Below are 18,316 nucleotides of genomic sequence, written 5' to 3' on the forward strand. Positions count from 1 at the left end.
AAAACCTTTCACAAGCCGTTCAAATGAAGAAATAAAATAAAAATACGGATCATGGAGCTTTTGGATGGAGTTTGCTCACTAGATGTTATGTAAGTCATGCTTTTTATTGTTTTCCCTGTTCATTATTTCCTGTCCCCAAATTGTTGTAAGCAGCTACACAGAAAGTAACTGAAACAATGCAGTCTTGAGGCAATCGTCGGGGTTCAAGCACAATGCTTTGTGTAGATGATTTAGTTACACAATGGACATGTCTCTTTTCAAGTAAACTGAGTCTTTATAAGTATTAAACGTTATAAGTTGTTTGGCTGTTGTTGTTTTTATAATTAACATCTATCTTGGGATTAAGGAAGTTAACACAAAGAAAAATAATAAAGATAAATTCAAGTTGTTTATTTAGAATCAGGGAGGTTTTCTGTTACTAAAGAAATCAGAAGTGGAGTAATGAAATTTATTACAATTCGTTTAAGGCGAGAGAGCACGACACGAAGCTGACAGTTCCAAAGCAAAGACTTTAATTTAATCCACACTGGTAATTCCACAAACAGGGTAATACACACAAAAGGGTGTGACAAGACAGGATAATCAAACATTGAACACAAACCAACTTATAAAGACAGGCTAAATGACACCAGGACAGGTGATGGTGATTGCTATTTAGTGCACATGACGAGGACTGGAACTGGAAGGGCCATATAAGGGCAAACCTCGCAACGTAGAAAAAACAAAACAAAATAAAGAAAGGCAAAAACGTTCAAGGAGGTGAAGATGGAGGGGGGAGTCAGAGGGAGACAGAACAGTCCAGTGTGGTGACGATGGGGGGAGGAGGCAAAGGAGAGACAGGCGAGACCCAGACCGCGGCCATGATAGTAGCCCACGGCGGAGCTGACGGAGGAGCCATGGTGGAGGAAGAGGTGACGACTTCATGGGGCCGACCGAAGGAGGCGGAGCAGGTGGAGCCCGAGGCAGTGGTGGTGGTGTGGTCCTCGAGAGAGTGGTCCTCCTGCTCCAGCAGAAGGACGAGGATGACGGGATCTTCCATGGCAAATGAAGAATTTCAGTCAGGTTTCAGGCCCCACCATAGCACAGAAACTGCACTTGTAAAAAAATCACAAATGACTTGCTTCTTGTGTCAGACCAAGGCTGCATCTCATTGCTAGTTTTACTTGATCTTAAAGCTGCTATAGACACTATAGATCATGACATACTCATAGATTGATATAAAGCTATACAGGTATTCAAGGGCAGGCTTTAAGATGGTTCAGATCATACCTGTCTGACCGCTACCACTTTGTTTAAATGGGGAGTCATCGCAATTATCACCAGTAAAGTGTGGAGTGCCACAATGATCTGCTATTTTCAATTTACATGTTACCCCTTGGGTAATATTATAAGGAAGTAGGGGATTAGTTTCCATTGTTATGCTGATGATGATACTCAACTATATATTTCAACAAGACCAGATGAAATCTCTAACTTAGCAAAGTTAACAGAGGGTGTTAAAAATGTAAAAGACCGAATGACCAATAATTTTCTACTGTTGAATTCAGATAAGACTGAAATATTACTTATTGGACCAAAAAACAGTACACAGAATCTCTTGAATTGCAATTTGCAACTAGACGGATGCACTGTTATTTCCTCTACAGTCAAAAATCTGGGTGTTATATTAGACAGCAACCTGTCTTTTGAAAACCATATTTCTCATGTTACAAAAAACAGCATTCTTCCATCTTAGAAACATTGCTAAGCTACGGAACATGTTACCTGTCTCTGATGCAGAAAAGTTAGTTCATGCATTCATGAGCTCTAGACTGGACTATTGTAATGCACTACTAGGTGGTTGTCCTGCTTCTTCAATAAACAAGCTACAGGTAGTCCAAAATGCAGCTGCTAGAGTCCTTACCAGGTCAAGAAAATATGATCATATTACCCCAATGTTACAGTCTCTACACTGGCTACCTATTAGGTTCTGTATCAGTTACAAAAGACTACTTCTTACCTATAAGGCCCTTAATGGTTTAGCTCCTGCATACCTGGGTGTGCATTATTTTCGTAGAATTCTACGGCCCGAAGTCAATTATTCCGCTTATACTACAGTTACCACACCTCCAGACATCGATCAAATGATATATTTCAAGACATTCGTCCCTTTTTATCCTTAACACGCTATTGTGAGTAGGATTAATTTCTTACGCAGCTCATTCAACAGCTTCGTTTTAGAACTAGTAACGACGCTTGAGCCGTTGATAGCAAAATAATGCCGTTAATAATGAAGTTTAGACAGACAGGCAGGCAAGCAGACAGATGGAAAGAGTGAGGGAGAGAAACTAAGTGTATGACTTTACCTCTCTCAAGTCTGTGTGTCTCTCAAAGGTGACTGGCAGCATCGTCTCTACTAACAGTTAAACTTTAAGTTCATTTTCTTCAAGACCACGCCGTTGTTACCTCGCGTGTGAGAGCTGTCATGTCGTTTTTAAGTTGTTAGTCATCAGAGCAGCGCTAACAACATTAGCGTGAATGCTAACTTGAGTGCAAACTGTAACGTTATGTGTGTGCGTCTGTGAGGTGAGTGAGAGAGGGCGAGAGAAATAGAGTTTGTGCTTTCCGTACATAATAAAACGTAATATATTGTGGAAAAAACATGGAAATAATCTGTCGTTTTTATTCTGATGTTTACTGTATTTATTAGTTTGGCCAGTGTCATTGTGGGTTTTAGTTATTTTGCTGTTTTGGGCTGTAAGGACCTTTGAAATAACTGAAATCGTATGACGAAGTGATATAGACATGCACTGCGGTCTAATGCTGCCTGGAACTACGTTCGCCGTGCGTTTCCCTGAATATAATGCACACCTCTAGAACGTTCGTCAGCCAATCAGATTCAAGCATTCAACGGCCCTGTAGTATAATGAAAAATAAAACATTAGCAGATTCATCATTCTCAGTATATTTGAAACACTTTGCTAAGGAAGGATCATTGTTTTGAGCTTCAATGAGTTTGTCACGAGTTACTATTAACGGCAAAGGGTTGCTCACTACTAATTCCTTCCCTTCATCAATGTTATCAGCCTTGGTTTCTACAACGTCTTCGAACGCACCATCCATACATAAGAAAGTGTCAGAAAAGGATATGTTTTTTATTTTTTTGCTTTGGGCACGTGTAATCACACATGCAGGAAATGCACTGGGGCATTTCTTTGTTTGCCCCCCCCCCCCAGCCGCCACTGTTACTGGTCTTTATCAGGCTTGTAGATGGACAGGGTTCTGGCTGAGGGGTCAGTGGCCTTGATCCAGCGGGGCATCCAGTAATGTGGCGTCCACTCAGAGCGGCCGGGGAAATGCTTCTCAAAGATCTGCCTTATGAAGAAGCCCTCTTTGGTTGTGGGAGGATTGAAAGGGAACAACTTACTGGCATTCTCCAACTGAGAGTCATTCACCTGAAAGAGAAAAGACAAATGGACGAATGGAGATGATGGAGAAGGTGCTTTAAAGCGCTCTGTGTCATGTACAGGTGCAGTACCTCAGACTCAATGTGCTCCTGCAGGCTGATGTACCAGGATTTCTTCAGAGATGTCATACCATCACTGAAGGCCTCCTTCCTCCTCCAGAGAATCTCATCTGGGATGAGTTTTAAACCTTTAAATGACTCTCTCAAGAGATGCTTCTCCACACCATCCTGCTCCCATCAAACAAGTAATTCAATCTTGTTATGAAATGTTTTATACATTTGTAAAAGGTTTTTGAAAATCGCAAAACGGCCTTAATTACCTAAACAAACTGCGAAAAATTACTTTTTCTAATACATTTATTTCATAGACTGTTTACTCTAGAGCAGGAGTTCTCAACTCTGGCCCTCGAGGTCCATTTTCCTGCAGAGTTTAGCTCCAACCCTAATCAAACACACCTGAACAAGCTAATCAAGCTCTTCATCATTACTAGAAAGTTACAGGCAGGAGAGTTTGATCAAGGTAGGAGGTAAACTCTGCAGGAAAGTGGACCTCGAGGGCCAGAGTTGAGAACCTCTGCTCCAGAGTCTAGACAGAGCTGCACAAACTCGTGGCACCATCTGCTGGACAGTTGAAAGGATTCAAATGGTTTAAAGAACCAAAGTGCAAAAACTAGACTTTTTAACTGGTATTTCATATGTCAGGCTTTACTGGTTTAAGGGTTAGAAGTCTGTCAGATCCCCAACTCCAAATATTCAATTAAGATTGGAAAGAGTACTTGCAATAAGAACTGACATAGGTGGTGTCAGGAAAACCCACCTTAGGCACTCTCATCTCTTCAGGCAGAGAGAGGTAGTATGCTGTGAACCTATGGTCCAAGAAAGGCACTCTCAGCTCCAGCCTAGAAAAGGGAAAAAATAATTTGAGTGCCAAATACTGGGAAAAATGACCAAGTTGCTGTGGGAGGGGAAGAGAAGGGCATTTAGTCACCCGTGTGCAGCTGTGGTTCTGTCCGCTCTCAACACGTCAAACAGATAAAGTTCTTTCATCAGACGCACACTGTCCTCTGCAGCAGCTTTAGGTGACGGCGCCTAATGCAAAAATGTAACTGGCATAAAATACATTACAACAAAACATGACTGCAATGGCTGTTTTACAAAACACAAATGATTCAGACACTGAAGTTACCACTTGTGAAAAAGTAGTAAGCTTAATTGCATTGAATGTGCACTTATACAAAGTCAGGTTGATCAAACAATAACATACCTCATGAAAGTAGATGTATCCTTGTGTCAGCTCATCTGATCCTTCACCTGAGAAAATCACAACGCTGTCTGTCTTCTCACGGATGTACTTTGATATCAGGTACATTCCTGCAGACAAACACAAACAGATATCACTGAATGTTCCTGCTGCCATCTAGTGGTAGATTTCAGTCTCTATAATCAGAGACTGAGCGATACTTGCTCACACTTACTGGTTTGTTTATACACAAATGAATGATGCCAAATGAATTCACAAATGAATGAAAAATGAATGATGCCACACATCAGGCAGCTGGTTGTTGATGAGATTTCTGCCATTAATTTAAGGATTTTTTTCTATAAATACTATAAATACACAATAATTATAAAAAAGAAGCTTTAAGCATTTAGAAACGGTCTTTATTACAGAGCCATTGTGCTGAACCTTTTGTCCTGCTAACCCATTTTCTAAGCAGTATAATGATGACACGGCTTGCAACCACCATTGTCTCTAATCCAGAGAATTCATGTGGTCACATGAGCAGAGGAATGGTAGCCAACTAAAACCCAAATGCAGCTGGCTGAGGTCTATGGCCACAGTGACAGCAGGACAGTTTTTTCATCGACATCTGCAAATGCTGAGTAGAAATTATTAGTTTACTAAAATTTTTACTATAATATGTTGTGTTAATTATGCAGATATGCAGAGGAGAATCAAATTTCACATTTTGTTCCATAGAAGAAACTGAAGGAACCGACCAACTAACTCTGTAAAAGTAATATCTTTCAGTGGGATTATTTTAATTTAAAGGGTTACTCCACCCCAAAATCAAAATTGTGTCATTCATCACTTACTCCCATGTCGTTCCAAACCCGTAAAAGCTTCGTTCATCTTCGGAACACAATTTAAGATATTTTGGATGTAAACCGTAAGGTTTGTCAGCTCCGTTCCATTGAGTGCCAGGTAGATTGTGCAGATTGAACCACTGATGGCAGATGGACTATTTTGACGATGCCTTTCATACTTTATTGGTTCTTGACAGTGGTATTTACCTGGAAGTCAATGGGACAGTGACAAGCCTCCCGGTTTTCATTTAAAAGTGTGTTCCGAAGACGAACAAAGCTTTTACGGGTTTGGAATGACATAGCGGCAAGTGATTAAAGGGGGCATAACACACACAGTTTCACCCAATTTCATGTTAGTCTTGAGTACCTATATAGTAGTACTGCATCCTTCATATCTCCAAAAAGTCTTTAGTTTTATCATATTTACAAAAGAAAGATACAGCTTTACAATTCTCTCCGAAAACAGCCAAGCTCCTGGATGTGCACCGTGGGAGGAGCTAAAGATTGACGAGAATTGCCAAGAAAACACAGACTTTGATGCCGTTTCACTTACCAGCTGCAGTTCTGAATCATGACCGGAATATTTTATACCTGGGACCGCTCCATCTTTCAGTATCAAACGATGTACAAATCCAGCATCAAACTGGGTCTTGTTTATAAAACGTTCATCAACAAACACACTTGCAAAACTCAGTTTCTGCCCAGGAAAAACAAAACGCATCCACTGTGCATGTAACGCTGGGTTCTTCGGGAAGATGAGCAAGATTATCTTTGTCTTACAACCAAAACCAAACTTCTTTAGAGACATTCTTCCCGAGTGAGTCCCATGCAGCCGAATGAAGCACGTTGATGGGCGCGCTCTTGCTCTTGCTCTGGTCGATGAAAAAACTTTCAGAAACTTGTAAGAAACCTGGAAGTGTGTGTTTGGCACAGAAATACTCCGTTATATGTCCAAATAGTTTTTTTGAAACTTTGGCCATGTTTAGCATTAGAATCCAACTCTTTAACGGTGTAAATAACAAAACATGCATGAAACAGCATTGTAACCCCCATTTAATGACAACAATTTCTTATTAGGGTTGAGTAACCCTTTAAGTCTGACAAACTTGTGTACTCACCGACGGAGGCACGCACAGTGGTGATATCATAACTCTCCAAATGAAAGATAACATCCTCCAGTGCACGGATCCCCTCCTCAGGTGTGAAGTTCACCTCATGGTGTTCACTTTTAATGTGGGCTGCCACCTGCCACACAACAGGTAAAACTAAGGTTGAGTGATTTGACAATTTTATATTGTAATCAACCTTGAAGATGAATCTTAGAGGTTATGATCTTTTTGTTCTCGTAACAATTTCAAAGTTGTTTTTTTATGTTAAAGTTTCACTCCATCTTAATGACCATTTTGACAACTGACTGTTTAATTTAATACTGTGTTTTTTACACTGTGCAAATACGCAAGTCATAGGCTTGTTTCAGTCTGGATATTCTCGATAGTACATCTCAAAATTTGAAAGATTGTGATTCAGATCGTAATTTTGCATTATAAGTTCATATGACATTTGGGGAAGATCGCCCACACCTACGTAAAACCAAACATCTGCTACAAAATGCTCAAAACTGCATATAGAATTTCCCATGAATGGGTTACACAAACACCTAATATTTAAAAAAAATACCTGGGATTATGTCTTGAATGCCTTAATGTTTACGGTATTCATGAAACATGCTACGTGTATAAAGTGTCTGACCTTGCGAGCAGCAACAGCATCTGGACTGTCTTTTGCACCGATGGAAAATGTCTGAATGGGATACTGGAGCTCCTCTTGTTTGGCCAGTTTCACAAGTGTAGCAGCTACCAGACTCGAATCGAGACCACCTGGAAATAAAGCCATCATGGACAGGCTGAATGTAAGAAAATGAATCAGAGTAACTAACCCACTAAATCAAAGCAAATAACAAAATGAGCACAGGCACCTGAGAGGAGGCAACCGATTCTTCTATGAGCCATCAAGCGTTTCTTTACCGCATCTTCAAACAGGATCCTAATGTTGCTCTTGACGGTCTCCAATTCAAAACCTAATGAAAAGTATGATTTTTCTTTTATTTGTTTGTCATACAAAACTATCAGCTTGCTTAAAACACAACAAAGCAGTATGAACTACTTTTATGCTGCTGAATATGACATCTACCTGTACGAAGACCTTCAAGGTTGTTATAGCTGGCGTGTTTGGGTTCCTCTGTGCAGCTGTGGAAGCGATCCATCTGAAGAGACCGCACTTTTCCATTGAGGTTCAAGTCAAACTTCTCAAAGTGTCCTGGTGGGAAGGGAGTGATCTTTGCAGGAGTGGACATAGAGGTTTTGATCTCTAGCAAACCTGTGCAGATTAAATCAAAGTTAAACCATATTGCTGTTTAAATCATACGCTGTAATTTATGGTATTGAAAGTGTGCAAAAACTCCATTCATTATACCTTTGGCCTCAGAACAGACAGCCAAAAAGCCGTCGTCGGTGAGCAGTTTGAACAGTGGTCTCACGCCATACGTGTCCCTGCCTAAGTAAATTTTTCTGTCAGCCGTATCCAACAAAATGAAGGCGAATACGCCATCCAGCATGGCGGCCATTTTCTCGATTCCAAAGCGATCGTACAGGTGGAGAAGGATCTCACCATCGACTTTAGTCTGATATTCAAACTCAAATTGATTTTTCATCTATAAGGATTAGATCAGTCAGCAGATGATATGGTAAACCATGAAGGCATATAAGACATCAGATATCAGCAGTGCTAGGTAGTAACTGGATTACTTGATCAGGTTTCAAAATGTTCCATTTTTAAAATACTCAGACTAGGTACTTTTTATTAATTATATGATCACCTAAAAAATAAAAATAAATAAATAAAATCAATACAATTATTACAGATTAATTAGACCGATAACCGATATTTCAAACGATATGTCTAGTGTGATGAAACTAAAAAAGAAAATCAAAATTAAGAATGGCTAAGGCTCTGTGTTCAGTAATTGACTACATTTTGTGAGTAATCTACCAAGGACTTTATATAAGGCACATACGTGGAAAAACATAAACGTATGAATTAGGGATGCACGATATTTATCGGACAGATAAATTATCGACCGATATGGGTAAAAATTATGTCATTTTTATTGCTCCGATAAATAAATGAAACCCGATCCGATAAAGTACTCTTGCTGGTAAATCAATCAACTGCAGTGACTCTTGGCCTTTGTCGCGTTTAATACGTCATCATCGCCTTCGCAGGTCTGGAAGTTTTTCACGGTGACAGAGGAGGACAATGCTATTGCTATTTGCAACACATGTTTAGCAAGGATTCCGAGAGGAGGTAAAAAGCCGTCAAGTTTTAACAATCTTATATCTCACTTCAGAGGTCGTCATCGCGGTGAATCTGTTTTAGGGGCCGTTCACATGTCGCGCCTAAAAACGCGTGGAAAACGCTGAAGCGCTGCCTTCTCTTTCTTATCAAACCCAAAGTCTTTGCCAAACCGCTCTGTAGTTTGAGCTCCAGTGGTGTCTGCCGTTGCTAAGCAGCCATGACATGCGCTCTCCATAAAGACGCGGTAGTTTCAGCAAAGAATAAATAGATTTTCAGCATTAAAAATCGCTTGCAGTAGCTCTGTTTTAAATTTATTTAAAAATGTTTATTCCTGTACAGCTATGATAAGCTGTTTCTCCACCTTGCCAGTGCTTTCAGTGTTATTAAGGGAAAGGATGAAGCTGATTGGTTGGTTCATGTCACATGACCTGCGTTGCGCTTGCGGCATTCTGAAGAGTTGAGATGTTTTTATCTCGATTCTGATGTTTTATTCCCCGCACACATTCATAATATGATCAATAAGAATGGACTACATTGTAAGCTTTACCACAGACATTTGGACATCTGACGTTACTCCATGATGCACTTTATTTTTTCCAGGTTGACAAAATGTCAAAGCATTTTATTTTATTTAGAATTGTGGTGCCTTACACAAAAAAATAAAAACATTTTTGAAGAGTCAGGACTGTTTGCTATGATTGTTAGACCCAGATATATAATATAAATTTCATTAGTTTATCTTAGATTTTGTATTCTCCTGTGTGCACAAAATTATCATATAAAAATATGAATGTATTGGTTATCGGTATTGGTATCGGCATCGGCCAAAAGAAGGACTTAATTATCGGCTATCGGTATCGGTTAGAATTTTTCATATCGTGCATCTCTAGTATGAATGTATATAATCAGAATAAAAAATGGAGCTAAAATATCCAAGACATTCAGCTACTTACCGTGATGTGGTTGTAGATCTCACCGTTGTAACATAACCAAAGATAGGGGAACTTCTTGACTCGCAGCGGCTGCATGCCGTACAGTTGGTCCACGATAGCAAGGCGGTGAAACCCGAAGCAGCAGTTGGTAAAACCATTGACATTCTCAAAGCGGAAAGCATCTGGACCACGATGAGCGATTTTCATGGCATTAGTGCATTGAACTGCAAGGCACTCATCGCTACCAAACAAGGCCCATATACCACACATTCTGATTACTGTGGATAAATAAGAACATAGAATGTATTTTATTGATTTGAATAAATGTGCCTTAGTAATATTTTGCTCAATGCGCCCTCTTTGCCAAAAGCTTTTTTTCACCCCAACTGACATTTTATTAAAACAGCCTTTATTAAAATCATTAAATTTGAATATAATTGGAATTCTGATCATATTTAAGAACAAAATTCAAATTTAGTTTTTTAGAATTTTCTCTATTCTAGAAGTGCACACAAACTGGATTGCCATTTCCCAAATTATGCGTGTGGAATTTTTATAAAGTCTGTAAAGACGAGAAAATACTGTACCAGGCAGATCAAGCTCACTGTTTGTGATGTTCGAGATATATGAAGACAGATATGCAGGGGTTTCACAATTATACAACCTAATTAAAAACAAAAAAAACAAAAAAAAAAAAAAAACACTTCTCATACTACATATATGTAACACTAATCTATGGAAGCCTGTTTCCGCCACTGAATAAAAAAAAAAATAATAATATTGCGACTTTTTTTCTCAGAATTGCGAGTTATAAAGTCAGAATTGCGAGATATAAAGTCGCAATTGCGAGTTATAAAGTCAGAATTCTGAGATATAAACTCGCAATTGCGAGAAAAAAAGTCAGAATTCTGACATATAAAGTCGCAATTGCGAGTTATAAAGTCAGAATTCTGAGATATAAACTCGCAATTGCGAGAAAAAAAGTCAGAATTCTGACATATAAAGTCGCAATTGCGAGTTATAAAGTCAGAATTCTGACATATAAAGTCGCAATTGCGAGAAAAAAGTCAGAATTCTGACTTTTTTTCTCGCAATTGCGACTTTATATCTCGCAAATTCTGACTTTTGTTTCTGTTCATTTGTGACACTTTCTGGTAAAACACAATAGGAAACGGAGATATTGTCTTGTTAAAACGACATATGTCATAAAAACGATATGATTTTATATGATAACATGTGATGTGAGCGAGCTAGGCGATTGTCCGCGCTGCCTTCGCCACAGTCCTGACATAAAGGAGGATCTACACGCTGCTGAAGTTATAGAAATACACTGTTTTAAGTATTTTAATGTAACGGTTTCAATTGTAGCCGCATGTTTATTAGGATTAATCTGTCTCCAATAACTGCACTCAGACCCAGAGGATATGACTAACAGCAAATCCAAATCCTACTAACCGAAAGAAAAAAAAGAGAAATGACAAACGATTTGATTGTATTATGATGATGATGATGATGATGATGATGATTTCGTTCTGTTTTAAAATGGGAAAAAATTAAGCCAGAATTGTCGGGTTTTTTGTTCATTTTCCGTCTTTTACTGTCTGTGCCATCATGCAGAATAAATGTTCGTCTGATGTACCGCTCTGCAAATTAGTCACAATAACGTTTCTTCATAATAGTTGGCTATTTCTTGCAATACATCTCATATAAGGCACAACACTGCACTTCTCGGGTGGGCGGCGCAGGCTCGATAAATAAATATAGGCCTAGCCTAAATGTCTTCTTTATATTATGTACTTCCACAATAATAACACAACATTACAAAATGCTTTTGTAAAAATACAGGGTGCGCTGTCGCAACTTGTCTATAGACATAAACAAAACAAAATAATAATAATAATAATAATAATAATAATCATATTATTATTATTATTATTATGCGTATTATTATTTTTTATTATAAAATCTCATTATCAGCATTTCTGAGTAATCCACTCAAAGCTTGGGATATTTATTTGGATAACTTTAATGTAACTGCAAATCGCAATACGAGCAAAAATTAATTAAAGAAATATTATATAAAAATTATAATACGTATCATAGCTTGTTGATATTGTTATTATTATTATTATTTCGTTTTGTTTGAGAAACAGAAAAACGAAAATTAAGCTTGATTTTTCGTATTTTTGTTCGTGGGTAAAACAAATGAGCTTATTGCTTTAATATTTGTTTAACATGCCTGGGCGGCCTTGATACTTAGTCTGATTATATATAAATTATTACATTATATCTTTAGCTGAATCAAGCAGCACATTGGGTTGTTCTTCTGGGTTAAATTCCAGGCTACACTGTGGAAAGGGGCTGCGCTCTGGGTGTAAGCACAATAGTACAGGTTACAGGTTACAGATAATGAACTCACACAATAAACAAAATTTGTTTTCTATCGATTTATTGAAGTAGATCTTTCAAGCTGTCTATAGACATGTATTTTTACAAAAGCATTTTGTAACATTGTGTTGTTATTGTGGAAGTACATAGCCTACTATAAAGAAGACATTTATATTTATTTATCGAGCCTGCGCCGCCCACCCGAGAAGTGCAGTGTTTCGCATTAAATTAGATGTATTGCAAGCAATATAGCCAACTATTATGAAGAAACGTTATTGTGACTAATTTGCAGAGCGGTACATCAGACGAACATTTATTCTGCATGATAGTACAGACAGTAAAGACGAAAAATGAACAAAAAACCGGAAAATTCTGGCTTAATTTTTTCCCATTTTAAAACAGAACGAAATCATCATCATCATCATCATCATCATACAATCAAATCGTTTGTCATTTCTCTTTTTTTTCTTTCGGTTAGTATTTGGATTTGCTGTTAGTCATATCCTCTGAGTGCAGTTATTGGAGACAGATTAATCCTAATAAACATGATGCTACAATTGAAACCGTATGAAACCGAACAGTGTATTTCTATAACTTCAGCAGCGTGTAGATCCTCCTTTATGTCAGGACTGTGGCGAAGGCAGGGCGGACAATCGCCTAGCTCGCTCACATCACATGTTATCATATAAAATCATATCGTTTTTATGACATAATATGTCGTTTTAACAAGACAATATCTCCGTTTCCTATTGTGTTTTACCAGAAAGTGTCACAAATGAACAGAAACAAAAGTCAGAATTGCGAGATATAAAGTCGCAATTGCGAGAAAAAAAGTCAGAATTCTGACTTTTTTTCTCGCAATTGCGAGTTTATATCTCAGAATTCTGACTTTATAACTCGCAATTGCGACTTTATATCTCGCAATTCTGACTTTATAACTCGCAATTGCGACTTTATATGTCAGAATTCTGACTTTATAACTCGCAATTGCGACTTTATATGTCAGAATTCTGACTTTATAACTCGCAATTGCGACTTTATATGTCGCAATTCTGACTTTATAACTCGCAATTGCGACTTTATATCTCGCAATTCTGACTTTATAACTCGCAATTGCGACTTTATATCTCGCAATTCTGACTTTATAACTCGCAATTGCGACTTTATATGTCAGAATTCTGACTTTATAACTCGCAATTGCGACTTTATATCTCGCAATTCTGACTTTATAACTCGCAATTGCGACTTTATATCTTAGAATTCTGACTTTATATCTCGCAATTCTGACTTTATATCTCGCAATTGCGACTTTATATGTCAGAATTCTGACTTTATAACTCGCAATTGCGACTTTATATGTCAGAATTCTGACTTTATAACTCGCAATTGCGACTTTATATCTCGCAATTCTGACTTTATAACTCGCAATTCTGACTTTATAACTCGCAATTGCGACTTTATATATCAGAATTCTGAATTTATAACTCGCAATTGCGACTTTATATCTCGCAATTCTGACTTTATAACTCGCAATTGCGACTTTATATATCAGAATTCTGACTTTATAACTCGCAATTGCGACTTTATATCTCGCAATTCTGACTTTATAACTCGCAATTGCGACTTTATATATCAGAATTCTGACTTTATAACTCGCAATTGCGACTTTATATATCAGAATTCTGACTTTATAACTCGCAATTGCGACTTTATATCTTAGAATTCTGACTTTATATCTCGCAATTCTGACTTTATATCTCGCAATTGCGACTTTATATGTCAGAATTCTGACTTTATAACTCGCAATTGCGACTTTATATGTCGCAATTCTGACTTTATAACTCGCAATTGCGACTTTATATCTCGCAATTCTGACTTTATAACTCGCAATTGCGACTTTATATCTCGCAATTCTGACTTTATAACTCGCAATTGCGACTTTATATGTCAGAATTCTGACTTTATAACTCGCAATTGCGACTTTATATCTCGCAATTCTGACTTTATAACTCGCAATTGCGACTTTATATCTTAGAATTCTGACTTTATATCTCGCAATTGCGACTTTATATCTCGCAATTCTGACTTTATAACTCGCAATTGCGACTTTATATCTCGCAATTCTGACTTTATAACTCGCAATTGCGACTTTATATCTCGCAATTCTGACTTTATAACTCGCAATTGCGACTTTATATCTTAGAATTCTGACTTTATATCTCGCAATTGCGACTTTATATCTCGCAATTGCGACTTTATATCTCGCAATTCTGACTTTATAACTCGCAATTGCGACTTTATATCTCGCAATTCTGACTTTATAACTCGCAATTGCGACTTTATATCTTAGAATTCTGACTTTATATCTCGCAATTGTGACTTTATATCTCGCAATTCTGACTTTATAACTCGCAATTGCGACTTTATATCTCGCAATTCTGACTTTATAACTCGCAATTGCGACTTTATATCTCGCAATTCTGACTTTATAACTCGCAATTGCGACTTTATGTCAGAATTCTGACTTTATAACTCGCAATTGCGACTTTATATCTCGCAATTCTGACTTTATAACTCGCAATTGCGACTTTATATCTTAGAATTCTGACTTTATATCTCGCAATTGCGACTTTATATCTCGCAATTCTGACTTTATAACTCGCAATTGCGACTTTATATGTCAGAATTCTGACTTTATAACTCGCAATTGCGACTTTATATCTCGCAATTCTGACTTTATAACTCGCAATTGCGACTTTATATCTCAGAATTCTGACTTTATAACTCGCAATTGCGACTTTATATCTCGCAATTCTGACTTTATAACTCGCAATTGCGACTTTATATGTCAGAATTCTGACTTTATAACTCGCAATTGCGACTTTATATGTCAGAATTCTGACTTTATAACTCGCAATTGCGACTTTATATCTCGCAATTCTGACTTTATAACTCGCAATTCTGACTTTATAACTCGCAATTGCGACTTTATATATCAGAATTCTGAATTTATAACTCGCAATTGCGACTTTATATCTCGCAATTCTGACTTTATAACTCGCAATTGCGACTTTATATATCAGAATTCTGACTTTATAACTCGCAATTGCGACTTTATATCTCGCAATTCTGACTTTATAACTCGCAATTGCGACTTTATATGTCAGAATTCTGACTTTATAACTCGCAATTGCGACTTTATATATCAGAATTCTGACTTTATAACTCGCAATTGCGACTTTATATATCAGAATTCTGACTTTATAACTCGCAATTGCGACTTTATATGTCAGAATTCTGACTTTATAACTCGCAATTGCGACTTTATATCTCGCAATTCTGACTTTATAACTCGCAATTGCGACTTTATATATCAGAATTCTGACTTTATAACTCGCAATTGCGACTTTATATCTCGCAATTCTGACTTTATAACTCGCAATTGCGACTTTATATATCAGAATTCTGACTTTATAACTCGCAATTGCGACTTTATATATCAGAATTCTGACTTTATAACTCGCAATTGCGACTTTATATGTCAGAATTCTGACTTTATAACTCGCAATTGCGACTTTATATCTCGCAATTCTGACTTTATAACTCGCAATTGCGACTTTATATATCAGAATTCTGACTTTATAACTCGCAATTGCGACTTTATATCTCGCAATTCTGACTTTATAACTCGCAATTGCGACTTTATATCTCGCAATTCTGACTTTATAACTCGCAATTGCGACTTTATATCTTAGAATTCTGACTTTATAACTCGCAATTGCGACTTTATATCTCGCAATTCTGACTTTATAACTCGCAATTGCGACTTTATATCTCGCAATTCTGACTTTATAACTCGCAATTGCGACTTTATATCTTAGAATTCTGACTTTATATCTCGCAATTCTGACTTTATATCTCGCAATTCTGACTTTATATCTCGCAATTCTGACTTTATATCTCGCAATTCTGACTTTATAACTCGCAATTCTGAGGAAAAAAGTCAGAATTGCGAGTTTTTATCTCGCAATTCTGAGAAAAAAAAGTCGCAATATTTTTTTTTTTTTTTTTTTTATTCAGTGGCGGAAACGGGCTTCCATACTAATCTCTATTCAAAATAAATGAAAAAAAAAAAAAAATCAGAGATATGTACCAAACCGTGACTTCTGTGTACCGTTACACCCCTACTGTACATGTATGCATATTTTGCAACAAACCTAAAATGTATTGTTACACAACCAACATCTCTAAATCAAAAGTTTTCTTTTTCATTTCTCTATTTTTTAATTACATTTTATTCTCTCATTTGCCGTGCTTTTGGGATTGCAGTTCATTGCCTCATTAATGTCATGATTCATGTTGTAGGCCTAGTTGTTTGCTTTAGTTCATGGCTTATAGCTTTCTTAAAGACTTGTTCTTTTACTTCTGAACCAGTCTGCTGAAAAAGTCACTTTCACCCTATTTGGCTTATTTTTTTTAAAGAAACATCACTGCAGAAACACAACTAAATAAAAACTTTGCACATATTTTGCCACTGACAAGTCACAACTATGCTTCCTCATTCTTGAAAAGATGAATGGATTAGATGATGAATGAATTACGTTTGTTGCATCAGCACGCTTGCTCAATAAACGATTGTTTCCTGTAAATAATAGGTGCATTTAGCCTATGCTTTTTGCAGGATATCAGCTACAACCTGCCCTCAAACGGCTGGTTTAAACAGGAAAACACAGTCTTCTTAACCTTACAGTATAACTGGACGGTTATTGCATTAAAGTAAGCTGCAGCAGCTGTAAAGCATATGGCAGGAAAAGACGCTGTGGTTTGGACAGATAGCCGGCTGAGGCATGTTCTAAACACAAATTAGGCATTATATGAATGGTAAATGGCAAGCTAATATCACAAATAACTAGCAATACCTGTAAAAGAAGCTTGATTTGGTCTATATTGGTTAAAGTGGGCGAAGTATCAAATCGTCCTCAGCGAAGCACGGCTGATGAAACACATGTATCCGTGCGGCAGGGAGGAAAACATTTGTCCTCATAGGAGTCGCTGCTGCTGATTGGTCCGATGTACGTCAACGTCGCCGCCATATTGGTCCGGGCAACTCTCCATAACTCTCATATCAGTACGAGAGAAAAGATACCTGCCTCGTCTGCAGCTTGGGCATCTACAAACCATCGCACAAGAGTAAAAACAGATCTTGGGGTATTATCTTTCACATGTAAGACTGAACAGTTGTTTCTGCTTGTTTTTTGGTAATTTTTAACGCTTAATTGACCACCAGTCATAGACTATTAATAGCTAGCAATATAACCTTAGTTAGCTGTAAAAGCTGAGACTTTATAAGAAATCACGAAGTTTAAATTCTTATTAAGTTTGAACTTATATTGTAGTTCATATCATAAACTAAATTGTGAGCACACTATACATAATGAGTACAGACAGTGAACACTTTGACAGGACAATGTTATTTATTATGCTCATTTACAAAAAGTACGTTTATTATCACTAGATTATAAGGATTTGATAGCTTATCATAAAACTGTGGACTGATTTTTATTTTTTTCCCTTTTTAGCCAATTGCAAACAGAACAACACAAGCCTGAAGGAAAGCTGACGAAAGCCTGTCAGTGGACTGTTGTCCATTTTCAAGAGACTAAACCTCTTCAGCCTAATGTTGTATTTGTACAACCTAAAGTCCTGTACAAGTTAATGTTTCTGTCGTTTTTGTCAAATATTTAAATATAACCAGTATACTGTATAACCAGTTTCTTCAGTCAATCACAATACTATAGACTGCATTTAAAATTATTTACCCAGGCTGTTTAAAGTTGATCATGATTTTCAGAATTTGAAGATTAGGGTAAATTTAACTTATTTTGTCCTCTGAGAAAAAATGTAAGTATCTTCTGTAGCTGCTAAAGGCTAGTGCTAAATCGTTTTCCCTTCTGGAACATCACTAAGTGTTTAAACCTTCTGTAATAGTTGCATATGAGTCCCTCAGTTGTCCTCAGTGTGAAAAGATGGATCTCAAAATCATACAGTCATTGTTGGAAAAGGTTAAGACACACAAAAAGGCTGGAAAACCAAAGAATTTGTGGCACCT

General features: G+C 37.3%; 1 protein-coding gene across 1 annotated transcript; it reads right to left on the reverse strand.

Moving 5' to 3' along the window:
- Nucleotides 1-489: 489 nt before the first annotated feature.
- On the reverse strand, nucleotides 490-17,223 carry LOC141290176 (asparagine synthetase [glutamine-hydrolyzing]-like). Its single transcript, XM_073822375.1, has 12 exons — nucleotides 17,127-17,223; nucleotides 9,841-10,097; nucleotides 8,006-8,243; nucleotides 7,724-7,909; nucleotides 7,509-7,610; nucleotides 7,283-7,410; nucleotides 6,652-6,778; nucleotides 4,710-4,816; nucleotides 4,434-4,534; nucleotides 4,263-4,344; nucleotides 3,518-3,673; nucleotides 490-3,434 (listed from the first exon to the last, which is right to left on the reverse strand). The coding sequence occupies exons 2-12, from the start codon at nucleotides 10,087-10,089 to the stop codon at nucleotides 3,225-3,227; spliced, it is 1,686 nt and encodes a 561-aa protein (XP_073678476.1). The 5' UTR covers nucleotides 10,090-10,097; nucleotides 17,127-17,223; the 3' UTR covers nucleotides 490-3,224.
- Between the last annotated feature and the right edge of the window lie 1,093 nt (nucleotides 17,224-18,316).

Source organism: Garra rufa, chromosome 17, assembly GCF_049309525.1.
Source record: "Garra rufa chromosome 17, GarRuf1.0, whole genome shotgun sequence".
NCBI lineage: Eukaryota > Metazoa > Chordata > Actinopteri > Cypriniformes > Cyprinidae > Garra > Garra rufa.

What these genes read in the sequence shown, in the direction of transcription:
- LOC141290176 (XM_073822375.1), bottom strand. Translation starts at nt 10,089, where the DNA reads ATGTGTGGTATATGGGCCTTGTTTGGTAGCGATGAGTGCCTTGCAGTT. An exon ending in ATGCTGTTGCTGCTCGCAAG is followed by an intron (nt 6,779 to 7,282) that starts GTCAGACACTTT and finishes GTTGTGTGGCAG; the next exon opens with GTGGCAGCCCACATTAAAAG. An exon ending in AGAACCACAGCTGCACACGG is followed by an intron (nt 4,345 to 4,433) that starts GTGACTAAATGC and finishes TCCCTTTTCTAG; the next exon opens with GCTGGAGCTGAGAGTGCCTT.